Raw genomic sequence first — 23,955 nt, 5'->3', positions numbered from 1 at the left:
GAGTTTATGACATGAAATAAAATGAAAGACAGATGTAAAGCCCTCATAGAGACTATATCTCAACTATTTGAAAGGCGAATTGGAAATATTACAAAATAGTAACCAGAGCTTATCATTTTGTTGCTCATGAGGCTTGAACTCTGGACCTGGACCCTGTCCCTGAGCTCTTCAGCTCCAGGCTACCACTCTACCACTTTAAGTCACAGGGCCACTTCCAGTTTTCTGGTTGGTTAATTGGAGATAAGAGTTTTGTGGACTTTTGTGCCAGGGCAAGCTTTGAACCGTGATCCTCAGATATTAGCTGCCTGAGTAGCTAGGATTTACAGGCATGACCCACTGGCTCCCAGCATGGCTTGTTACATTTTTTAAACAGGCTTACATTACATATTCATGACTTTTGTTCATTAGAAAAAGGAATCACTAATTTTTGTTGTTGTTGGTTGGGGGGCTTGAGCTCATGGTCTTGTCGCTCTCCCTGAGACTCTTTGTGCGCAATGCTAGCACTCTGCCACTTGAGCCACATTGTCACTTCTGTTTTTTGAGTGGTTTCATGGGGACTTTTCTGTCTGGGCTGGCTTCAAACTATGACTCTCAGATCTCAGCCTCCTGAGAAGGTAGGGTTACAGGTGTGAACCGCTGGTGTCCCCCTCACTGATATTTTTTAAGACTAGGTCTGGTGTGATTCTTCCTTGGCCCCTGGGGATTTCCCAAGTTCCAACTTGTCAATTCACTTCTGCTCTCTTCTGGGTTAGAGATGGTCAAGGGTGTCTGCTGGAATGTGGAGAGTAGATCCCAGCCTGCTTGCCTGTCTGCCCACCCGCCTTCTTTCCTTTCTTCTTCCTGCTTTCCTCGCCTTTGCGTTCCTTCCTCTCTTCCTTCTCCAATCATTTGTTTCCTTTGGGCCCTGGGAAGTCTTTAGAGAAAAGTAAATCTCAGCAAAGCTGCAGTTGGGGCCCAAACTCAGCTTGAGGTGTTGGTGGTGCCTGTACTGAATGGGGGAGGCCTTAGAATGAGCAAGACAGAGCTGAAGCTTTCTATGAGCTGCACTACCTCAGTGCTCCAGGTGGGCTGGGTTCAGAACTGGATGCAAGGTCTGCCTCCTGCAGAGTTCCACTGACCAGAGTATCTTTGCCATGAAATTGGCGACATTGTGGTCTGGATGCTTATTACCTGCCAGACGTCTGACTAAAGCATGACCCGGAAGGTAATGCTGCAGCAAAACTAGACTAGTGTAATTCTTTAGACAGGAAATTTCCAGGCTTATTAACAGAAACTAGCTCCTCCCCATCCACTTGCCTGAGAAAAGAAGGGAGGAGATACCCAGAGAAGCTTCTAGATTATCTGCAGAGGGGCTGCTCATGACAGGGTCCTGGGTCCTGACACTGGAAGATGCAGCTGGGGAGAGGAAGGTGAGTTAGCGAGAGGACATTTCTCTTGACTCTCTTCAACTCAACTCACTCCACTCTATAATGACCTAAGTTTATATTGAGAGGTTTTAGTGACATGGCAGGTTTAGCCCATGGGAAATAGGAATCAGAATGTTCTGGGATTTACAGTTGAGGGACAAAGACAGACATGTAAATAGGCTCACAACTCTTGTGTTAGCCCACTAGCTTAATTACTTCACCTGACTGGCCTGCTTGGCTTTTTGTGTGTGTGTGTGTGTGTGTGTGTGTGTGTGTGTGTGTGTGTGTGTGTGTGTGTGTGTTGGCCTTGAGGCTTGAAATCAGGGCCTGGGCACTGTCCTTGGACACATTTTTGCTCAAGGCTAGTGCTCTGCCACTTGAGACACAGCACCACTTCTAGCTTTTTCTATATATGCATTACCGAGGATTTGAACCTGGGTCTTCATGCATGCTAGGTAGGCATTGTACTGCTAGGGCAAACTCCCAGCCATGTTTTTGTTTTAAATAAAACCTCCTCCCCCTGGGAAATACCAGTGTATTGTCATCTTCACTTAAAGCTATATTTCATTTTCTCCCAAACTTGGCTCTCTTTATTTCTGAGTTGGCATTGAATTCAGGGAACTGATTTTCTGGCAAAAGTTATCCTCAATTGCTATTTCCTGGAGGTTCTCTATTGGCTGTTTGTTTTCTTTTTGAGAGTTCCCACATAGCCCAGGCTGGCCTTGTAGCCCTGCTTCGGCCTTGGAAGTGTTGGGATTCCAGGTATGATCCCATGATGCCTGTCTGAACCACAGGTTTTGATGGCTCAAGATACCAAGCCTAGTTCCTAGTTCAAGATACCAATCCATGTTCCTGTGGATGGCATGGGTCCATTCTTACATGGATGAGAACACTGCAGTCATTGTTTGGGCCTTGGCCAATCAGCTGGAAGTAGGGGCCAAGCTAAGGAGAGGAGGATGTTTGGACCAGATTCTTTCATTGGTTAAAGGGACTGCTTCAAACTGATAGGAGAAGAGGGAGGAGCCCTCACTCCTTCATCTGGCCAGTTAGTATGCCACAGTGGTTTTAAAAAATGCAAGCCAACTATCTCCATGAAATATCACCTTTTCTTTTTCTTGCCAGTACTGGGGCTCGAACTCAGGACCCTGCATTCCTATTTAGCATTTTTGCCCAATGCCAATACTCTACCACCTGAGCCATTCCTCTACTTCCAGTTTTTTGTTGGTTAACTGAAGATTAGAGCCTCTTAGATTTGTCTGCCTTGGCTGGCTTTGAACCTTGACTCTCAAATCTCTACCTCCTGAGTAGCTACGATTGTAGGCATAAGACACACAAGTGCCCAGTGAAATGTTGTTTTTAATAAAAACAAACCCAATTTGTTTGTGGATGCCTGGGGCATGGCATAACTGGCACACTGTTTTGAAATGGGCTGAGCCTTTTCAATGGCTTCTTCATACTGCATCTGTTGGTACAGAGAGTTCTGGGCAGTGACCCAGTTTGAAGTCTTAGAAGCTCTGGGGCGAGTTCTTGTGTTGCAATTGTTCCAGCATCACAGGCTCTTAAGGTCCTTAAAGACCACATGGGCTGCGTTTCGTCCAGCAGCGCCCATAACCCCGCCTCCTAGAACCGAAACTCAGCTCAGAAAACCAGCCCAGGAGAGGCTGCCGTGGGGTTTACAACTGGGACCAACTGCCAAACGGATCTGGGCTCCCTGAAGGCTTTTGCTTATGGCTGGGGGGGAGTGGGATGGCAGTCTCTGCTCCACAGTGGCCTGGGGGCCCAGTCTGTGAGCCCACCTGTCAGGTGAGGAAGCCCGCTGCAGGCAAAGCAGAAGTACAAGAATAGGGCTGGAAGGAAGACGGGGAGGCCCACAGCTCAGACAGGGCACCTCGGGGACGTGGTGGCCTTGGAGAGGTCAGTTGGATCTGAAGTTGTCATAGGGAAGAAGTCTGAAGTTGAAATGCTTCACTGGTCCTTTCTGTCTCAAATATGGATGGAGCATGAGGGACACAATTCTCACCCAACCCTAGATTAGAACTGGGCGAGCTGTGGGGACTGGGATGCATTCCCTCACCTTCGGCTGAGGTTACACCACCTGGCAGGGCTGCACTGAGGATTCGGATCCTGGGGGTGGGGAGGAGGCTCCACACCCCACACCCCAGCCCCTTGCACCTCCTCTTTATCTCTCCACAGGTCTCTGCTCTCCCCAGAGCCCTCACAGCACCCAGAGGACATCACTCACCAGGATGGGCCCCACTTCCGCAGAGGTACAGGCCTGGGAGAGGGCAGCGGTAGCCAGAGTGGAGGGGCACAGGGCGGGCAAAGTAGAGCTGGTCGAGAGACATGGCACAGTGGAATATGTTCTGGAGAGGCAAGGCCGCAGTAGTTAGCCTGCGTGTCCTGGCTACCATCTTTACTGTCCTGCCTGGGTGTCTCCCCTACGCGGGTCAGAGGAGGAGAGGAGGAGAGAGAAGAGGCACGTGTGTGTGTGTGTGTGTGTGTGTGTGTGTGTGTGTGTGTGTGTGTGTGTGTGTGTTATGCATTTTTCTGGGTGAAATAAAGGGTGAGGCTTCTTCAAAGAATAGGGAGAGAAAGGGGGGCACTATGAGGGTTTGCTGAAGACCCGGAATCCCCACAAGTCTGCCTGAGGACCCGGAGAGTTTGACTCACTCTGGCTGCTTCCACCAGTACATATCCTTGGTGAAGTTTCCCACCTGCCTTGTCAATCCTGTTCAATGGGAGCATGCCACAAAATGGCAAGGGGCCAGAATGCAGTTCTGCTCTGCCAGCTTGGGTCAGCCCAGCTCTGGGCTGAGAAGTGACAGGCTGTAGGGAAATTCTGGACAAGGAGAGCGGCATGTGTGGGGTGTTTTCCTGCAGCTCCTCACTCACCCCAAACAGAGCTACCTCTTCCTCAATCTATTTCTCTGCCACCTTCCTGCCTCTGTGACAAGGCTACCTTCCTGTCCTTGGCCCTAGATGCAGCCTTCATAGCTTCTGTAGCCAGCTCACATGCACATGCAGTCACCAGAACTTCTCACCCCACCAGCCCCATATGCTACCAACACTGCCCATTCCTTCTGCCTGGCCCTCCTTCACTTTGTATTCCAACCAGCCCTGTCCCGAAAAAACTCACTACAGCTACTCGTGTGATTTTAGATGTACTAGTAGCATACTTAAAAAGTAAAAGTAAGCTAGGTGTGGCATCTCGTGCCTGTCATCTAGCAACTTGTCATCAAGAGGCTCATAGTTCAAGGCCAGCCTTGGGCATATATGGGAGAAACGCTTACAAACCCCCCTCTCAACCCATTGAGAGCTACATGTGCTGGTGTGCATCTGTTACCCCAAGTAGGTGGGAAGCATAAAAGGAAGGATCATAGGCCAGGCAAAAAAAAAAAAAATTAAACGTAAAGTGCTGAGGGGTGCGGGCAGGCACCAGTGGCTCATCTCTATAATCCTAACTCCTCAGGAATCTGAGATCTGACGACTGTGCTTTGAAGCCAGCCTGAAGAAACAAAGTCTATAAAGCTCTTATCTCTCATGAACAACAACATAACAAAAAGCTGGAAGTAGGGCTGTGGCTCCAGTAGTAGAATACAAGCTTTGAGTAAAGAAGTTAAGGGACAATGCCCAGGCCCTGAGTGCAAGCTCTAATGTCAGCACAAACAAAAATACTAGGGGCAAGATTCAAAAGATAGAGCACCTGCCTGGCAAACTTAAGGCCTCTGACCTCAAATTCTAGTATTACAAAAAAAACCCAAAACACTAATTGGTAACGTTACTGTTATTATTATTTAGGCTACTGTATTAAGAATATGATCATTTTGGCACGAAATCAATCTAAAATTATGAGGGTAACAGTTCCCACTGGCTTCCTTACTGTTTCCCAGGCAGGGTGTGCTGTGTACCTGCGGCTGTCTCATTCTGGCCCTGCCATCATGCCAGGCTCAGCCGCCGCCCTGGCTGGTGGATGCCAAACTGGTTGCCCCTCACTGGGCTCTGGACTCCTAAGTTCCTGGCCTCAGTGCGCTGAGTTTGTTAAAGTGAAGGACCAAGGAGAATGTGCTTCCTTCAGGAGAGAGGCAGAAGGAGCAAGGCCTGCTCACAAACTCTGGAGTTGTCTGAGTCTCTGTCCCATGTCAGCTGAATGGACAGAGATGAGCTGAGAAGGACCCCAGGCCTGTACTCACCCCTCCAGGAAGCCCAAAGATCCTCTCTAGGTCGGGTGGTGTCAGGACATCTCTGCCCACCACAGAGGCCTTGAAGCCCGGGGCGTAGGTCTCAATGCAGTCAAACACTGGAGCGTTCCAAACCAGGGAAGGAGACGACATTGAGAAGAAGAGGAGGGTGTGTGTTGGCTGTCCAACTTGCACATTTACTAACACTCAGTTAAAAACTCACTCAATTACATGCTTTATCCTATGCAAATGATACCCCAATATGTAAAACATCAAAAGAACATCAACACCAAATAAATGATCAGAAAAGTACTGTGGATGTTTGGCCAGCCCAGGACTTACTCTTTCCCAGTCCTAACCATTTGTTCCTTAAGAATACATAAGGCTCCCGATCCCAGCCCCTGCACCCCTGCCCTCCCTGCTTTGCTCAAGCAGAGCCCTGCGTTCTCCAGTCAACTCCTATTCATCCTTCAAAACCAACTCAAATGTCCCAGCCTCTGAAAGCCTTTCTATCTCTGTGACTTATGGCTCCCTCCCTTTGCTCTCTAAAACACTGCTTCTGTGGTGATTGGTTTCTTAGCCTCCTCCATCAGACCATAAGAAGCAAGAAGGTAGGGGTTGTGTTTAGCCCAGTGCCTGACCCCAGAGCAGAATTTCACCATGATGATGGGAGAGTCTCCTGGGGACATCTCTTCCCTTGGACAGCACCCACAGTGCTCACCCTGAATGAGGAAGTGTTGGTGGGGTATCCCGGCAGGTCCCAAGGGCACTGGAGAGGGTGGCGCTTTTACCTCTGTCTGCATAGGAGTTTCTCTCCTGCTCGTCCCAGACCTTGCCTCCTGCCAACGTGTAGGGTGTGAACTGGGTGAAGAGGGAGAGGACATGGCATCCTGGAGGAGCCAGTGTGGGGTCCAGCGAGGACGGGATGCAGAGCTCTATCATGGGCCTGTGGGACAGGGGAGGGTCCAGGTGGGGGATGAATGAAGGACCTGGGATGATGCCATTGCTGGGTCACTTAGGCCAAAGTGACCCTTCCCCTGAGGGGCTTAGTGACTACAGCACCATCCCCCTATCCCCCTTTCTGGCCCCCATCTGCTGCTCTAGCCCACAGCTCTGGCCCCTGTTAGGCTGAGGGCTCAGGACTCTGCTCTGGCTCTAGCCTATTCTTGCTTTCCTTTCTTCCCTGTCCTCTAACCAGGGTCTGGCCAGTCGATGGGCGTCTGTGAATAGGAATGCTGCAGGGACTCAGGCTTTACCCAAGCTTGTCCCTCTGGGCCCTGGTGCTGTCTTGTGAGCAGGCCAAACAACACAACATTGAGGGTCTGTTTCACACCACAGTCCCTGCAACCCATGCCTAGCATGCAGCCTTGCCACACAGGTTTCAGCAAAGGTCTGATGGACCATGGGCAGGATGGGAGGGTGTGGGCCTCACCGTGCCTTGCCTGCTCTGGGAAGATGGAGACACAGCAGTGCAGGAGGAAGGATGCTTTTGGAAGTTTTGCATGAGGGGCTCATAACCATGAGAGAGGATATGGGCAGGGGCTCAGGGAGCATGCGTCCTCTGTCAGGTTGCTGACTCAAAGAAAATCCTCCTCCATCCAGAATGCATATCATCTGCACAGCTCTGCCCCTCTGCTAACCCGTGACATTCCCAGCCATGGCTCTTTCTTCATCCCTGCTGGCCTGGGCCATGGATTCCTTGCCTAGGATATACTTTCTGTCCTTGGAAGGTAAGTGTGGTTTTAGGCTGATCCACACTTGGCACTGTGAAGGTGTAACACTAGGCAGAAGAGGCCGCCACCACCATCTCAGGCCTCTGCAGCAGAATATCCAGGAGACACGAAGGCCAGGGCCCGTCTCCCCACGGCTCACCCACCTGTGCGAGGGCAGGCCGCCCATGGCCTCTTCGAAGGCCTGATGGAGGAGCTGGGTGTCTTCACAGTTCAGGTGGATGCTACACTGGTGATGGGGCAGAGGCTGGTCCTTGGGAGCATTGGGGGCTGCCAGAAAGTTGGGCAACCTGTCTACAGCCACTGAGGGACCAAGGTAGGGGAGGGGTCAGGCCTTGGCTCTGCAGGGTCTTCCTTCCACAGTCACCACCCTGGCCCTTGGATGGTGGCTTGGAAGTCTGCACACATGAAAATATGTTTCTCCTTTCAGTTGGGGAGGGGAGGTGGGTGGGTGTGGGGCTGGATGTCAGAGGATGAAGTAATGAAATGGGTAGGTAAGGGAGACTGGCAGATTTCCAGCTCGGATGATATCCAACAGGGACTACATACCATTGATCTTGGTGACAGGAGACCGTGTATCCAGCTGGGAGATTCTCTCCCGGAAAGACTCTGGAAGCCACTCCTGAGGGAGGAGGTGCTGTGAAAGGCCTATGGTACTCAAGACCTCAAGGAAGCTTCTCAGGCTGGTGACCTCCAACCTCTGCTTTTGGAGAGGCTCTTTAGAGCTCAGCCCAATCTGCCTCCTGGCTCCGCCCACTGTGAGCTAACCACTCCTCCCTGTGAATTTTGCAGAGATCCAACTACAGGGAGCTCATAGTCCATCTAGCCAGAGCCAAATGTTCCGCACATCGCTTTTCTCTTCTGGTCTATAAACTCCTGAGAGTCTTGCTATCCCAGCAATGCCTCAATATGATATGCCAAAAGGTATTTGTTGATGAATTTTGAGAAGTGCAAATATTCAGAAGAAGCTAGTGCTCCTGCCTCCTTCTCCAAACAAGGAGAGGCATCATTTGCATCTTCCACTCTCATGCAGTCTGAGCTCCCCCTGACTTGCGTCGCCCCCCTCCCTCCCCTTAACCCCCCCCCACACCCATTAACCAAGCCTTGCCTGGGAAGATCCGTGACCTCTGAGCTCCCAGCTCACCTGTGGTGTGAGCTTCAGGAAGGTGATCTGCGGTGATGCACAGGATAGCACCACTCTGCTCTTGATCTCAAGCCCGTCCTCCAGCACAACTCCTTCGGCATGGCCTTCTCGGTTCACCTGCACCTTAGCCACTGGCTGGAGCCGCCAGCAAGAAGCCCCAAGTCACCCAGGGGGAATGCTGGGTTAGGTCTGAGGGGATGTCTACAGAGAGCACTGCCTCTAGGCACCCACTCAGGCTTCTTCATCCCAATTCCACTATCCAGGAAAGCTTTGTCCCACCCCTTCCACAGGCAGCCTCAGCCCAAACGTGGCTTAGAGCCTGGAGAACTCAATAAGCAGCGCTCACAAGCACTGACTGGTCTTCACTGACAACTGCTCGGCCTCTAGCAGGCAGCACAAGGGTCATCCTTCGATTCTGAGCCTGGCCTGGTTCATCAGTAGAATGATGACCCCTCATGTAAGACTCTGTTCTGTCCTGGGCCCTTCCGATTCTCTCCTGGACCCTGGTAAATGATCAAAGGAGGTAGAGAGGGCCCTCACCTTTTCAGTGAAGATACTTGCTCCGTGTGCAGTGGCCGAGCTTGCGATGGCAGCAGAGACAGCACCCATGCCACCCTGGACATATCCCCAGGCACCCTGCTTCCCTTCCAGACTCCCCATCACATGATGCAGCAGCACATACCTGAGTGCAGAATGAGCACAGCATTGCAGGCTGCAGGTGAGATCCCATCCCCCGAGTCTCAGTTACAAATACCCCTTTCTGTCTTGTACCTTGGGCCTCTCTTTTCCATGAGCCTCTAAATGAGCTTCATATGAAGAGCTTTATTATCAGCATGGAATTGGTGCCCACACCTGGGGCTCCACCTTCTCCTGAGCTCCAGCAGGTGTTTAGCTATGAGCACACATCTCTGTTTGGATGCTTTTGGTTTGGCAGGTATCTTATATCTCTTCTCATCATTCAAGCTCTTTCTCCTTCAGTCTGTCCCATCCTCGTGAATGATGCCTTCAGTTATGTCACCCTTGACCCTGACCGGTCTCTTACTATTTACATGCAGTCCAGGGCAGTGCATGCTGCCTTCCAAGGAGCACTCAGTGCACTTCCTGCTGCAGGAGGCACCCCAAAGGGTCCCCTCCTCTGCACTGGCTCCCCTGCTGAGCCTGAATCTCAGAACCCAGCGAGCCCCTGTACCTTTCTCCTTTCAAAGGCTTCCCTGGCTTGGTGCTGCTCTTAGGATAATGACCAGTCTCACCGAGTGGCCCCTAGACCCTGCCTAAGGTCAGCCTTGTCTCATGCCTCCCTACGCACTTCACATCCCTACCAAGCCACTTTCCCCTTCCTTGAATGGAACACTTGCCTGTTCAAGTCCAGCTCTCATGCCTATTATGGTTGCCAGCCTGGCGTCCCTCCTTCCCATTCAGCAAGTTCCTCCCCTTCCCTCAGAGCAAGCATCTTTTTTTCTGACCTCGCCCCCCCCCTTAAACTCCAGCCTCAGTTTCCCAGCGGGACTAGTCATCAACGCTCAGCACTTCTTCAGCACCACCTACGCTTGCTCGAGTCTCTCCTGTCCTGGCGTCTATCCATACCACATCCCAGCACCCGCCCAGCAAGCAACCCACTCATAGTTATCAAGAGAATGTAAAGGCTCGATGGTAGTAACCTGTTCTCCTAGCTGCTCAGGAGGCTCGGATCTGAGGATTAGGGTTAGAAGTCAGCCAGGGCAGGAAAGTCTGAGACTGTCTCTGATAAACTACTCAGAAAAAGCCAGAAGTAGCATTGTGGCTCAACTTGCAGAGTGTTATCCTTGAACACAAAGAGGCTCAGGGACAGTGCCCTGGCCCTGAGTTCAAGCCCCAGGACCTACAGAGGAATACACACACACACACACGCATACACACATACACAAAGGCATAGTTGATGAATCAAATGTCCAAGAACCCCCAAAGGGCCAGAGGCTCCAGCTGGAGCCCAGCTTGACTATTTGATAAGAGCTTGGCCAAGGTACCAACCACTGCCACCACTGCTTCAAGCTCTGGGGAATTCATGGCTTTCTCGATGGGTGGCCAGCAGATACTTCTGAAGGGAGCTCTCCTCCTTCCATGACAAGGCACATGGATAGCAACTTCCCGGGCAATGAAAAATGGCTCCACACTGGGCAAACCGTCCCTCCTCATATACACAAGTGCACAGAGGACACACAGCAAACACACACAAATATCCATGCACACACATGCCCTTCCATTTCTACAAGGCGCCGTCACAGGATTCACTGTGTCTATGCCTCACTCTCCCCGCCCCCCTGCCATGGGGCTGTAACCAGGCAGGCACAGGCAGCTTCCTGTCTGCAGGAGGCTTTGTGAGAATGTGTCCTGGAGCCTGAGCACAGCAGGGAGAGAAGGAGGACTTACACCTTTGCAGGAGCTGGGGAGGGAGAGGAAGGAAGGATGCATTGGGGATGGGATGGGAGAGAAAGGATACTGATGGCAGGGAGTCTCATTTCCAGTGAGGCACAGAGAACAGTAGCCAAAAAGGAAGATGGTGAGGATGGACAACTCGGGCTAGAAGTCAGCTCTGCCATTTGCTAACCGTGTGTCTCTGGGCAAGGTAATTCCCTTCTCTGAACCCTAGTTCCCACTGTGGCTCTGCTAGGTGAATGGAGTAGTGAGTTTGGTGCCTGGCAGGCTGGGTGTGCTTCGTACATGGCAGTGTTGGGGTCCTGTGCTTTTCTACTTGAGGAGACTCAAGCCCCACTCCAGCTGCTCCTCCCAAGTGCCCTCACTCACCCACTCCCTGGAGTGCGGGGACTTGTCATGGCTCCAATGACAGCATCTGTGGCTAGCGTAGCTTTTAGAGGCTCAGACTCAAACCACTGATCCAGCACCTGGAAAGCAAAGCCATAGGAGAAGGGCTCAGGGGCCTGGGTGGCAGGAGGGGTCCCAGCCACTGTGGATGGGGGCCTAGCTAGTGCTTACCTTAATAATTGGGGCTGTGAGGACCTGGTAGTACTGGGGAAGCTGGGCTCCCAGAGTGCGGCCTGAAAGAGAAGCCCAAACATCAACCAAGTTAGGGCTTTGCTTCCCAGGAATGAAAGACAGGGAAGCCGGCTAGCAATTCTTGTATCTTACTAGGCTTGGGGCCCACTTTCCACATCTCAGAGCCTGGTTTCTTGTAAAACAGGAGTTGTATTTTATACCCTCAAGGGCAATTGGGAGGGTTAGGTGAGATACATAAAGCATTTGCAGGTTCCTGAGCTCTGATTCCTGAAACTGACCTGTCCCCACTGATGTCTTCCAGCCACAATATATACACGAGACTAGACCAGATCAGCTATGCTGGCTGGGATCAGCTGCACAATACAGACACATGGGAAATAAACATTTATTTTCAGATGCCACTGGAGTCCCAAGAGTTTTGTTTTCTTGTGAACAGAACCACCTGATTTGGTATTTTTCTACTAGCTACATTGGTCTATATATCCTACAAGGCAGTAGAAAACAGTAACAAGCTTGGCAAAGTTTCCTTTCTCATGCTCATGGCAGACATCACTAGTCAACCACGGAACTTTTCCTAGCTGATCTTAATCTATTATCCTTCTTGTATGGAGGTAGCGCTTCAGATTCTCTTGGTCCCTATAACTTATTCTAGAGGTGTCCGTAGGAATGTGCTCCATGAAGACATTAATTAGCTCTACACACTGAAATCCCGACCGCCCCTTACTTCAGCCTGTAAAATGTGCCTTATTTCTCCCCTGGGCTTTTCTGACACCACGACACGTTGCCCACAGATGCATGGCACAGAAGTATAGGAGTTAATATCCCATGAGGCAACTTTTGACCAGAAGGGGATTGCTTGATAACAAGACATCTTCCCTTCTCACAGGAACACTCCTCAAGTTCATTACTAAGGCTTCTTGAGAGGCCAGGCAGCATCTGGTGTCTCATCACCTACAAATGGTGGTCACTGTGGTCACATACTCCCCCAGACCCACGTAGCTGCCTTCTACACAAACTACTTATGCACAGGCCTTTGTGTTAAGCTCTAATTTTAGGGCAGACCAGGCAGCCCATAAGGACGACAGTCTATTTGCTGGCCATAACTGGCAGACACACTGGAGCTCAGGCTAAGGTCCAGGCCACCTCTGCTTGGGACTCACCTGCCTTCAGCAGGGGCTTGAGGGTAGACAGCTGCTTGAGCCTTTGCAGCAGGGAGCCACGTTGGAAGGCCGCCATGTCTAGTGGGGCTGCATCCAGCAGGGGATCAATGGCTAACACCAAGCGGCTCATGAACTCTTCATACCTAGGAAAGGCCTAGAACAGAGCTCCAGGTCAAGGCTCTACCACTGAGAGTCTCATGAAGACCCTCTCCCCATCCGTGTCCTCATACTGCCCTCCTCGGTGGCATCATCCAGTGCAGATCTGGTGGTTGCTCAGGTTTCAGCCCTAGGTACAACTCAGCTGGGCTGGGCTGAGTTTTCCCTGCTTAATGTGTCTCCATCAGCAACAGGAGACAGCCAGAGGAGGGCAGAGAGGCCTGGGCCACAAGACAGACAACCACGCACAAGGGGAATCAGTATAGGTCAACACCAGCCCCTAGACACTAGCAAGTATCTGAGGTTGCAGGCTGTGTGGTAGAAGCACCTAGATGTTTGCCTCTTGCAGCCTTCTATATGTGGGAGTCAGAGCTCTCATTTCCAGCCCCAGCATGTCTGATGTCACTTGCAGCCTCTCACCTGCCAGGGATCACAGAACAGCCAGTTCCCAACACCTGCCTTTCACTGGAGGCTCTCGCTCGTGCTCTATTCTCAGCCCAGGGGCTTTAATTGGGGCATAACTATACTCATGAAAACACCCAGGAAATTACAAGAAGCATTTCATCATGTGCTGTGTTGAAGAACACTCATATGAAATGTCAATAGGAATAAAGTTCAACAGCTTTCCCTAGAGCCGGTCTGTAAAATAACCACCTGCCAGGACCAAATAAAAACTCAGGCCATGCAATGGGAAACAGGTCCTGGTTCCCTGCTTGTGGGGTCTCTAGCAAGCAAGGTCACTACCAAAGTCCTATAGGGAAATGGGCAGGATTTGGGGAAGGGTGGACGTAGTGATTCCCAGCCCAGTGCATAAAACAATGCTGTGAGAAGTACTTGGAACAAACTCAGCCCAGGAAAAAACTCAGCAGCCAGGAAAGCTCTGCATGAAGAAACACAGCCAGGGAACTGTGACCCAGGAGTGCCACGTGTCCGTTCTCTAGGTTTTGCCTAATCTTAAACGGAAAACAGCATGCATTGACTCCACTAACCTAGATTTTCCTTGTGAAAATGCATCCACTTGGATGGGATTCACGTCTACCAAAAAAATGGCCTTTGGGAGAACTTTCCATATCTGTCACTCCATGACTTACCTAGACAAATTTCTGGACTACAATCCTAGATAGCACAGGGGATGGATGCCAAAATGAAGAAATGAATATTTTCTTGCCCTAAATTCCTACTCTTGTTCGTGCAAGCCTCACTTGTTTCTAACCTGCCCTTTATCCTCCCTTGGGGCAATTGGAAAACTACAGAGAGAAGCACACACAGTGCAAGTGTGTAAGAAGGGTTCCATTTTGAAATTCAGCATGTGGAGACGCTCTGGACAGAGGCCTCACACAGGCCCAGGACCTCCAGTGTCCACTGATCATAATCCCTGTCTACTTTCTTTTTCTCTTTCCTTCCTTCCTTCCTTCCTTCCTTCCTTCCTTCCTTCCTTCCTTCCTTCCTTCCTTCCTTCCTCCCTCCCTCCCTCCCTCCCTCCCCTCTCTCTCTTGTCAATCGTGGGGCCTGAACTCTGGGCCTGGGTGCTGTTCCCAAGCTCTTCAACTCAAGGCTAGTACTTTATCCCTTGAACCATAGCACCACTTCCAGTTGTCTGGTGGTTAATTGGAGATAAGAGTCTCATGGACTTTTGTGCCCAGGCTGGCTTTGAACCTCGATCCTCAGATCTCAGCCTCCTGAGTAGCTAGGATTACAGAAGTGAGCCACTGGTGACCAGCTTACTCCTTTTCTTCAAGTGTCTTGGACTAGAGGTTAGGACAGACTGAAGCCCTTCAGGGAAGGCACAGTGACCTGGCCAAGCCCCAGTGGTCTTCAGACATTGTGTCCTAGGACAATCCATCTCCTTTCAAAGTTTATTTCCTTTCAAGAGCCTTTCCAGGCTGGTGAAGGATGGAGGATACACCTGTGATTGCTTTCCCTACCTGGGCATCCTTCTGCGAGAACTGAGCGATTTGCTTCTGGTTTTCTGCCATGTTTGTGCCCAGCAGAAGAGACCTGGGCACCTTCCCTCCTACCCCTTCTTCTAGCATAGGGGTGAAGGTGTAGGGGTCTCGGAGATGAAGCTTCAGTCCATGTTTCTGCATAATACAAATGGAGGAGGCAATATTTTAGGGCCTGGGATTGTAGTCTCTGTCCTTGTCCCTTCTTCAATTGTATTTATGTGACCAGTTTAGTGGTCTGTGTGTAGGTTTCCAAAATATGTGGTCTTAGTTCCTATTTTGTGTGTGTGTGTGTGTGTGTGTGTGTGTTGGTACTGGGGCTTGAACTCAGGGTCTTAAGCTCTCACTTGGTTTTTTTCTCTAAGCTTGTCTTCTACCTCTTAAGCCATACCTCCATTTCTGGCTTTTTGCTACTTAACTGGAGAAGAGAGTATCCTGGATTTGTCAATCTGGGATGCTCTGTGGTTCCTACTCTTTTAAATATAAATATGTTTATGATAAAAGTCCTCTGGCCCAGGCACTCAATTATTGGCTACAGCACACCATACTAAATCGTGCTACACTGTACTATGTTTATCTTGTGTCAGAAATAATACTAGGGACTACAGTCATAATTTCACCACATTTCTGCCCATATCATTATCCTCTTTGCACAAATGCCACAATGGAGGCCCAGACAAGCTGAATAAATTGTCCCAGGTCCCTGTAAGAAGTGAATCTGGATTTCAAAACCACATCTCTGACTCCCAGGCCCTGGCTTTCAGCATGAATCTCACTTCAGAAATAAATAATTAAACTTGACACAATAAAGCAAGTTATACAAAAATCCATATCTATAAGATAGCTGAATTATTTATATCAAAAAGTGTTATTTACTTTGCAGACCAATTTAAATGGGAGTCCCCTGGATATATTTAGAATACAATTTCATTTACAGATGTTTGGCCAGCAGACAGCCCTTCCATGAGCACATCTGCTTCTCTAAAGGAGACATGGGCCTAACCAAAGGGCCTGGGGCTACAGACACTTGTCAGTGTGGAGTGCTCACTCTCACTCTCTGGTGACTTCTTTCTCCTTTTGTGGTCTGGTCTCTCACTTCCCCGAGGTCCTGGCTCAAATATCCATCACCAGCCAGGTCACCCCTGACCACACCATCACTCCCGTCCCCCAAAATACACATCGCCACATGGCTAACTGCATCATTAGTTCATCTCTTTGCCTCATCCCAGTAGAATGGAAGCTCTGTGGGGTCAAGGGCGTGGCCTGCTCTGCTCACTGTGGTACCCCACATTAGATCCAGCACCTCCATCGAGCATTCTATTGACTGGCTGGATGCATGCCACGGTGCAGGTAGGGTTCTGGCCCAGAGTGCAGAAATGAGATCTGTGAGAAGCAGTGGTAGCAGATGGCCCGGAAGCTGAAACAAGACCTTTGCAACCATGACAGCTGGAGTTGCCCCCCACCAGAGACATTCCAGCTGGGCACGGCCACAAGGGCGTTGAGCCTTCTGCAGCAGGCTCCACATGAGAGGAAGGGCTGGGCTGGGAGATTCTGGGTCCCTTCTGACATTGAGATGGAGTACGAGGATTCTAAGTCAGGGGAACTTGCAGCTTGATTCCTTTTAATATTATGAACTTCAACCCAGGGGCATCTTTAGTTCTTCTCTTTCCCTCACGCTTGACATTCTTCCATGGGCAATTCCTGTCAGTTCCATCTGCAAAATTGTCCACTGTGCTCCACATCCACTGCCCTCAATCTAGGTTGTCATCTTGGGACTCACTGCACAAGCTGCAGTGGGCTGCGTGGATCTACCTGCAACTACTCCTGCTTCCACCCCCATGCATGTGGGCTGATCTTTTTTGTTCTGTCAGTCATAGAGCCTGAACTCAGGGGCTGGGTGCTGTCCCTGGGTGTTGTCACTCAAAGCTAGCAGTCTACCACTTTGAGCCACAGCTCCACTTCCAGGTTCCTGGTAGTTAACTGGAGGTAAAAGTCTCATAGACTTTCCTGCCCAGGCTGTCTTCGAACTGTGGTCCTCAGATCTCAGCCTCCTGAATAGCTAGGATTACAGTGCCTAGTGAGGTAATCTTCTGTGAACTCATGAATCTCAAAGTCTACTTCTTGCCTTAACACCTGTGTTGGCTTCCCATTGTACTTGGTTAAAATACAGGGCACTGGACCATCCCTCCTCATCTCTGGTTCCTTTGCCTATCACCTGTCTGCTCTGGCCATACTGATGTAATTTCTGTTCCTATCCAATTCCCTCTGATTGGAACTCTCTCTGTTCAGATGGCCACATGGCTGGTGACTTCTTGTTATCAGTCTCCATGTCATCTCTACGGGGAAGATTTCCCGGTCACCATGCAAAGCTGAGATCTTCAGTTTCTCCTTGTCATATTGCCCGGCCTTGTTTTCTTCCCATCATTACTTCTGCCGGAAGCTCTCTTAACTGCATCCTGTGTTCACTGCTAGCCCAGGAGTTTCACCCAGGGCCCAGAACAGAGCAGATGCTCATCGACCCATTGGGCAAATAGATAAGGGGCTGTGAGGATCTCAGATTGCTTCCAGTCTCACTGAATGAGAATAATGACTGTGTGACTTTCTCTTATAAATGACACCACTGTCATTCTTGCTGGTGTAATCGGGTGTCATCAGACAAAGGGGAGTGTTCAATAATCAGCAGATTATCTAACCTATTGTTCACAGCCTGTGTTTCTCTAAAAAACCAAAAGCTGCCCCCTCCTTCTCTCTGCCCAGGAGATTTCTCAGGTGTCTAGCCATCGTGGATGGGGGAAGGACCAGGTTTGACTGAGGGGTTGAGACATGAGGTGATTAATCACTACGGCTCTCACAGTTGTGGCTGGGGCCTCTTTTTTCAGAATGACGGAGGATGCTCTGAAATGTTGTTCTGGGTTCTGCCATTCCCATAGAAGCAGCTCTCTGAGCGGACATCTTGGAAAGCTTCACCTCAGGGAATCTTCAACTTAGATTTCCCAGGTCAAGCAGGGGGAGCAGCGATAGAACAGGAAGATGGGTAAAGCTGGCAGGGACAGGAACTGTCTCTACCCTCCCTCCCCTTCTCAAGGATCTGCCGTCATAAAGAGGCACTTTATTTATTGCCTTTAGATGTGATATGGTATGAATTAGAGAATGGATTAGAGGAGAAAAGAGCTATAAATAGTGCTAGGTATGTCATTTATCTCTGACTTTGAACTCAGGGGAAAGCTGGTGGAGTCCTGCACACAAATGCTTATACAGGTGGCATGTCCTTATACAGGGACCTTTTCCTGGGGGTGGGTGACAGAGGTACCAGTAGGTAAAAGTTAAGTCAGCTTTGGTGGAGTCTCTGAATGAGGTGTAGGGTAAGGTAAGGTGTTGGGTGTGGGCAGAGGTGTGCAAAGCAGTGGGCATAAGTTGGTGGACTGAGAAGAGAGTAAGAAACAGGCAGCGGGTTCTCAGAGGCCTTGCGAAACAGCTCAGGTGCCAGGAGAGGTGAAAGTCTGGTTCCAACTTCCTGCTTGGGCTTCCAAGAAAGGCAGCTGGCTCCAAAGTTTAATGAGGGCAGATTGAGCTTGTGCCTGAGGCAGCTTTTCAAACCCAGGTACCCACGGTTCCAGAAAAGGGAGAGTGGAAAGTTTGAGGTCAGAGGCTAGCCCAACCAAAAGCACGAGACCCTATCTGAAAATCAACAACTAAACTAAAAGCAAAAGGACTAGGAGTATGGCTTTAGTGATAGAGTCTGCCTAGGAAGTTCAAGGCACTGAGTCTGAACCCTACTCCAGCCCCTCCCTCCCTCACCAACCCCCCTAACCCCCACATTTTTATGTGAACTATTCCAGTGTTTAAGATCTGAGTGCATCCATGGAAAGCAGTAAAAGAGCTGAGGAATCATCCCAAGCCCTGGGGTTGAAGAGAGACCTTGAGAGGGGAATGTAGAGGATTGCCTCGACATGCGAAGGGAGCCTTCGCCCCAGGTCAGGAAGACTGAGCTTTTACCTAACCCAACCACCCTAGCCCAGAGGAAACCATTCTACCTTCAGCTCCAGGTCTGTGTAAATCTGTGGCCGCAGCAAGCTGAGGAGGTAGGATGCGCGGGAGAACTTGAACCCTGGAACCAGATGGGAAGGAGCAGTCACGAGGGGTCCCCATCCTGCCCGTTCTCCCCTCACCCCTGGGCAGAGGCTCACCTGGGATGACCTCCTCGGTGACAGCGGCGCCGCCAATCACGTGGCGCTTCTCCAGCACCACTGTGCTCACTCCCAGTCTCTGCAGGTATGCGGCCTGCGGGGACACGGGGCCTCGCACTCCAGCTCTGGGGACTGACCTGCAGTCCTGCTGAGCAAGGCCTGCCCCTGGTGCCCCAGGAACCCAGTTTGAACCCTCTCAATGTCACTCTCCTCTAGGGAGAAGCAGCATCCATGAGGCAGGGTGGTGAGGCTGAACTTGACATGCAGAGCCACGCCCCCTTGACTCCTCATTTCCTTTCTACTGGCACTGGATTGATTGGGCTCCATTTTCTCAAGAGCAACAGTGAGCCTCGGGCCATCCGTATTTACAGTACCTCCGGTACTCTTGTTCAAAGGGCACTAGAAGGTTTGCATGAGCAGGAATTCCTAGCAGGAATGCAGAATGGTTTTTGACAAGTGGGACACAGTGTAAGTGAATGAACCCGTGGCTATAGCAGAACTTCATTTAGGCGAATGGATGACTGATCCATGGCTATTGGTTTTCCTCCAGCACACAAAATGTTTGTTGACTTGAGCTAGTCTTGAACCTATAGCTCCCCTATGCTGGTTCCCCTACCACTATTACTACTGGCACCAACTTGGTCATGGGGATGCTACAACTCTGAAGTCGCCTTTGAAAAAAGTGTACTTGCCGACTACACAGAGCATATTTTATTTAATCTATCATATTATCCTAGAGGTAGGTGGATAGATAGGAAATGTCCCATCTTAGTTTACAGATGGGAAAACTGAGGCTCAATGTACTCAATGAGATTGACAATTTGCTTTAGGCTTCCAAAGTTGTTAAACAGAGATGCAGGGAATTAAACCCAGACCGTCTGGGCCCAGACAGGGACATACACCAGGGTTTATTTTATTGACATAAAATAGTGTTTAAATTACAAATTGATTGACAAAAGGCCTTCTGTACAACCTATGTGTCAAACTGGGGCACTGGTTCCTAGCTATCCAGGAGGCTGAGATCTGAGGATCATGCTTTGAAGCCAGCCCAGAAAGGAAAAGTCTGACTCTTATCTCCAATGAACCACCAAAAAGCTGGAAGTAGAGGTGTGGTTCAGTAGCATAGTAGCTTTGAGGGGAAAAAAATAAGGGATATCATGGACACATTGAAACAAACATCAACAAAATCCCAAGTCGGATGAGGCACTGAGGTTTAACTGAATCTCCTTGGCACCCTGATTTTCCCTACATTCCCTGTGCTGCCACTGCTTCCAGATACCCATGTTTGTTTTGTAGCTTAGCGATACAGAGACTCAGGACCAAGAAGCACAGCCTGAAGATGGCTTCCATCTGAAATAGCGTGGGAACTAGAAGCCAGCTGTACTGGGAACAGAGGCCAGACCATGTCTGCTAGGTGGGGCTCCTGTCATCACCAGAGCACACAATGGACAAGTGGCAGCCGTGTGCTCCAGTGCAGCAGTGGCCTGAGCATTGCTAGGATGTGCACACAGCCCTCTTTCTGAGCTGGAGACTCTGACTGATCCCGAGGCTCTAACCTGCTGTCTCTCTGCCAGCACCATGCTTCTGCCTTCTCAGCAGCTCATTTCAGAAGGTTCCAGCCTCCCACCGGCCACAAGAGGGCCCTGTGCAGGCTGGAAAAGACGGGGAAGGGAGCCTAGGATGGCCTCCCTACCTGGTGACGGGGGTACATGGGAGTGGGAGTGCCTCCTTCCTTGAGTTTCCTCAAGCTCCCCCTCACATCTTCTAAGAGCTACAGGCCCAGGGACCCGGAGGTGGGAGGAGGGGGCCTAGGAACCACAGGTACTCACAGCCACCAGCCCGTTGTGTCCTGCAATGAGACAGAGGGGGAGAGGGAGGAGAAGGCAGCACAGGTCAGCCAGGAGACACACATTCTTTGAGGACTCATGTCTCCAGCTGGTTGTCCCACTCCTGGGTAGCTAAGGGGATATGATGGTTTACGTGGTATTAAGCATCAGTGGAATAAGGGGCCATGCTGGCGAGTGCTGAAGAGAGAGTTGGTGTCAGGCTTGGCTTGTTTGGTCCAACTGTGATTACCCAAGAAAGCTTTGTCCACAGTCGGGTGCCACCGCCAACCAGCAGTTTTCCAGAAAATGAATGAGGCACAGCTCACAATGAAGTAAATAAATGGATCTAGCTCCAAAATGTGCCAGGGGTCACCTCATAGGGCACATGTACATGTATCTTACCAAGTTTGATTTTTCTGAATATCTTAGGAGGGCTTCCCTTGGGCTGGGAAACCTTGGGGTCCCGTGTCTTCCACCGAGCTCAGCTCCCACAAGCTCAGAATCACTGGGGAAGTTGTGTGAATGCTGATTCCCAGATTTCCCCAGCCCCACCCCTGTGATAGTGTATCTGGCTGGTTGGGGGAATTTCTGTTAGAATCTGATTTCTCACAAGCCTAGGAGATGGCTCTGCTATCACCAGAAGCAGATTTGTGTCGGCTGCTCGGTGGATGTGCTCACAGCTGGAGCCCCCTCTCACCAGCCTCATCCTAGGTTTGATTTGGAGGGGTATGCATCTTTACAATCTCTCCAGTCAGTCTGGGGATCCTCAGGTGGCTGCCAGCTACTGGCGTGGCTCCAGGGACTCGTGTGTCCCTGTACCTCAGAAGACCCTGCCACGTCCTCCCTGTGTGCCTCTAAACCAGGTGGCGGGTGGTGTGTGGTCATGGATGAAAGCATAACAGGGTAAGCCTCATGCTGAGGCATCCTCACGCCTGTGGGTAACTCATCGAGGCAGCTGGTGACCCAGTGGCAGGTATCCATGGCCTAGGGTGGAAGGAGACAGGGGCTTCTCTGAGACTGAGGCTGACCTAGATGCGTCCATTTTCCCAGTCAGATCAGGGTGCTTCGAGCTGTTTCTCATGACCTGTGTGATCTCTGAGCCCGCTGTCAAAGGTAGCCATTGTTAACAAGTGTGTTATATAACCTTCCTATTGAATAAACCATATTAAAAAAACAAAGGCAATCACGGGTCACAGCTCATCATGTTCTGATGACTACACAAGCCGAGCACCTCTCGTGGGCGGTCACCTTTATAGTGGACACTGATGAGATACCGTGCGGCTCTCACAGACCCCATTCAACAGCTTCAAGCAAAGAGGAGGGCCCTGGGGGAGCCAGTACCCCAGAAACCTCAGGGTTGACCACCTGTTCTGTTCCTTGTAAAGCTGAAGGAAGTGCCAGGGATATGCTAAGAACACAGAGTCATGGAACCTTAGGCCCTTGCTGTGAATACACAGTCCCCCCGCAAACAAAAACAACAACAAGATAATATTCTACTATCAGAAAAATACTGTTTCACTGAGTAGTTGACTATCTTGTTATTGAAAAAAGACTGAAGTTGGGACATAAGTCTTTGCTGATGCTTCTTTTTTCACTTCTGTCCAACTCTCTGAAGTGAGTAGAAATATCTAGCCTCCCTCCCACCTGTTGTTTTGAAATCTCTGCCACCGTAGGCTTCCTATCCTTTTTTGGCCAAACCTAAAGAAAGTATTGTATAAGAATCACATGGTATCCTGGGATTTACGTGTGTGCTACACATCTTCGGCATTGACTCTGTGTGTGTGTGTGTGTGTGTGTGTGTGTGTGTGTGTGTGTGTGTGTCCTAGAGAGGGGATCAGCAAGAGAAACAAGGGAATTCTTCCAGCTCACCGAGTCCTTCCTTCCCAGTGTAGCGGGTATGCCTCAGGTTCAGAGAAGGCAAGCGTTTGTCTAGGACCACACAGCAAGCTGATTCCAGAGCCAGCACCAGGCAGAGCTATGGCTCCTGACTCAGAAACCAGAAGGCCTCTTAGCACAGCCCCTGCTTTCGCCACACTCCTGACCACACAGTGCCCTGGGTAGAGGATGCAGTGGGGCTCTCTACAGGGGCTCTTGTTAGCCTCTGAGCTGGGCTTCCTTGCCTCCCCTCCTCCCCTGACCTCAGGCTCCCCGACATTACCTGCTCCTATTACCACTGCATCGTATTCCAGTTTCAGGCGTTGCCCAGCTTCAGAGTGAGCTTCTCTCCATGCCGGGCAGGGCAAGGCCCTCAAGGCTCTTCTGAGGCCTCTGACAGGGCCACGGGCCGCCATCTCAGCTAGGGGAACTTGCTTGCAGTCAGCTCTTTCAGCTGTGGGGCGGAGCGGGGCGGGGCGGGGCGGGGAGAAGACTGGGAGTGGGAGGAGCTGCTGCCCTGCCTAACTTTTAGCCCTGAGCTCTGCCAGGGCTCTTAACTGAGCTGGGCTCAGTGCCACCTCCTGAACTCAAGAGAATGACGGCCAGATGGACTGTTCTCCAGGGCAGGGAGCAACTGGTGAAGCTGGAGCAGGGGTCCTCTTCTCAGTAGTCAGAGCCAGGCGAGAGAGAATCCTGTCCCAGGAGAGAAACGGCCGCGACTGCCTGGTCTGAAGGACTGAGTCTGACAGTCCAGGACAGCCATTGCTCCTTACTGCAGGAGGCTCACATAGCCAAGGCCGGAGCCTCCATCAGCCTTCAGCATGGGCAAGTCCAGGACCCTCAGCCACCTTCATATTCTCTTCCCAGAGGACTGCTTGCCTGGCTCCGTGCACGTTCAAGGTCTCTCAACCGGAGGGTTCATCCGTTTCTTTTGTAGTTCTTACTTTCCAGCAGGGTAGCTGTCACCTCAACCGAAGCGTTTCTTTGCTGTCTCATGCCTTTCCAGCCAGAAGCCCCTTTGCTACTGCCCACTCCCCTGCAGCTTCCCCATTCTGTATTGGAAAAAGGGCTAGAGATCTCTCAAGGCCAGAAGCAACCAGAAAAAATAACAAAACAAGAGCAGATGGCTCTGAGTGGGTGGCTTTCTGAGGACCCCTCTGCTCTCAATACGGTCAGTCATCTAAGCAAGGCTCCCACCGTGAGTGTCTCTGCTCTAATCTGAATCAGTGTCTCCTATCACAACTCTCAGGCTTACATGAAATCCATCAACCGCTGATCAAAACCATTCAAAAGTACTCACATTTGTACTCAACAGGGACAGACTTCTTTCTGGTCATTACTTCCTAAGACAATAAATAC

At 50.6% G+C, this 23,955-nt stretch overlaps 1 protein-coding gene across 1 annotated transcript; it reads right to left on the bottom strand.

Moving 5' to 3' along the window:
* Positions 1 to 2,742: 2,742 nt before the first annotated feature.
* Pyroxd2 (pyridine nucleotide-disulphide oxidoreductase domain 2) lies at positions 2,743 to 23,045 on the bottom strand. The gene is made up of 16 exons (XM_090346103.1): positions 22,880 to 23,045; positions 20,725 to 20,744; positions 18,896 to 18,989; positions 18,743 to 18,816; positions 14,691 to 14,846; positions 12,610 to 12,763; positions 11,429 to 11,490; positions 11,240 to 11,337; positions 8,999 to 9,140; positions 8,459 to 8,593; positions 7,864 to 7,936; positions 7,461 to 7,617; positions 6,376 to 6,530; positions 5,597 to 5,703; positions 3,649 to 3,769; positions 2,743 to 3,026 (listed from the first exon to the last, which is right to left on the bottom strand). Exons 1-16 carry the CDS (start codon positions 23,010 to 23,012, stop codon positions 2,956 to 2,958), a joined length of 1,752 nt encoding a protein of 583 aa, XP_090202229.1. The 5' UTR covers positions 23,013 to 23,045; the 3' UTR covers positions 2,743 to 2,955.
* Between the last annotated feature and the right edge of the window lie 910 nt (positions 23,046 to 23,955).

Source organism: Megascapheus bottae, chromosome 15 (assembly GCF_031878675.1).
Source record: "Megascapheus bottae isolate mThoBot1 chromosome 15, mThoBot2.hap1, whole genome shotgun sequence".
In the NCBI taxonomy this organism is placed as follows: Eukaryota; Metazoa; Chordata; class Mammalia; order Rodentia; family Geomyidae; genus Megascapheus; species Megascapheus bottae.
Note: the sequence above shows the minus strand (reverse complement) of the source record. Positions and strands in the feature narration are given on the sequence as shown.

Coding starts and splice junctions, on each gene's coding strand:
- Pyroxd2 (XM_090346103.1), bottom strand. CDS start 23,012: ATGGCGGCCCGTGGCCCTGTCAGAGGCCTCAGAAGAGCCTTGAGGGCC. Junction 11,338..11,428: donor TCACAGCCCCAATTATTAAG/GTAAGCACTAGC, acceptor TTTGCTTTCCAG/GTGCTGGATCAGTGGTTTGA. Junction 5,704..6,375: donor AAACTCCTATGCAGACAGAG/GTAAAAGCGCCA, acceptor GGAACGCTCCAG/TGTTTGACTGCATTGAGACC.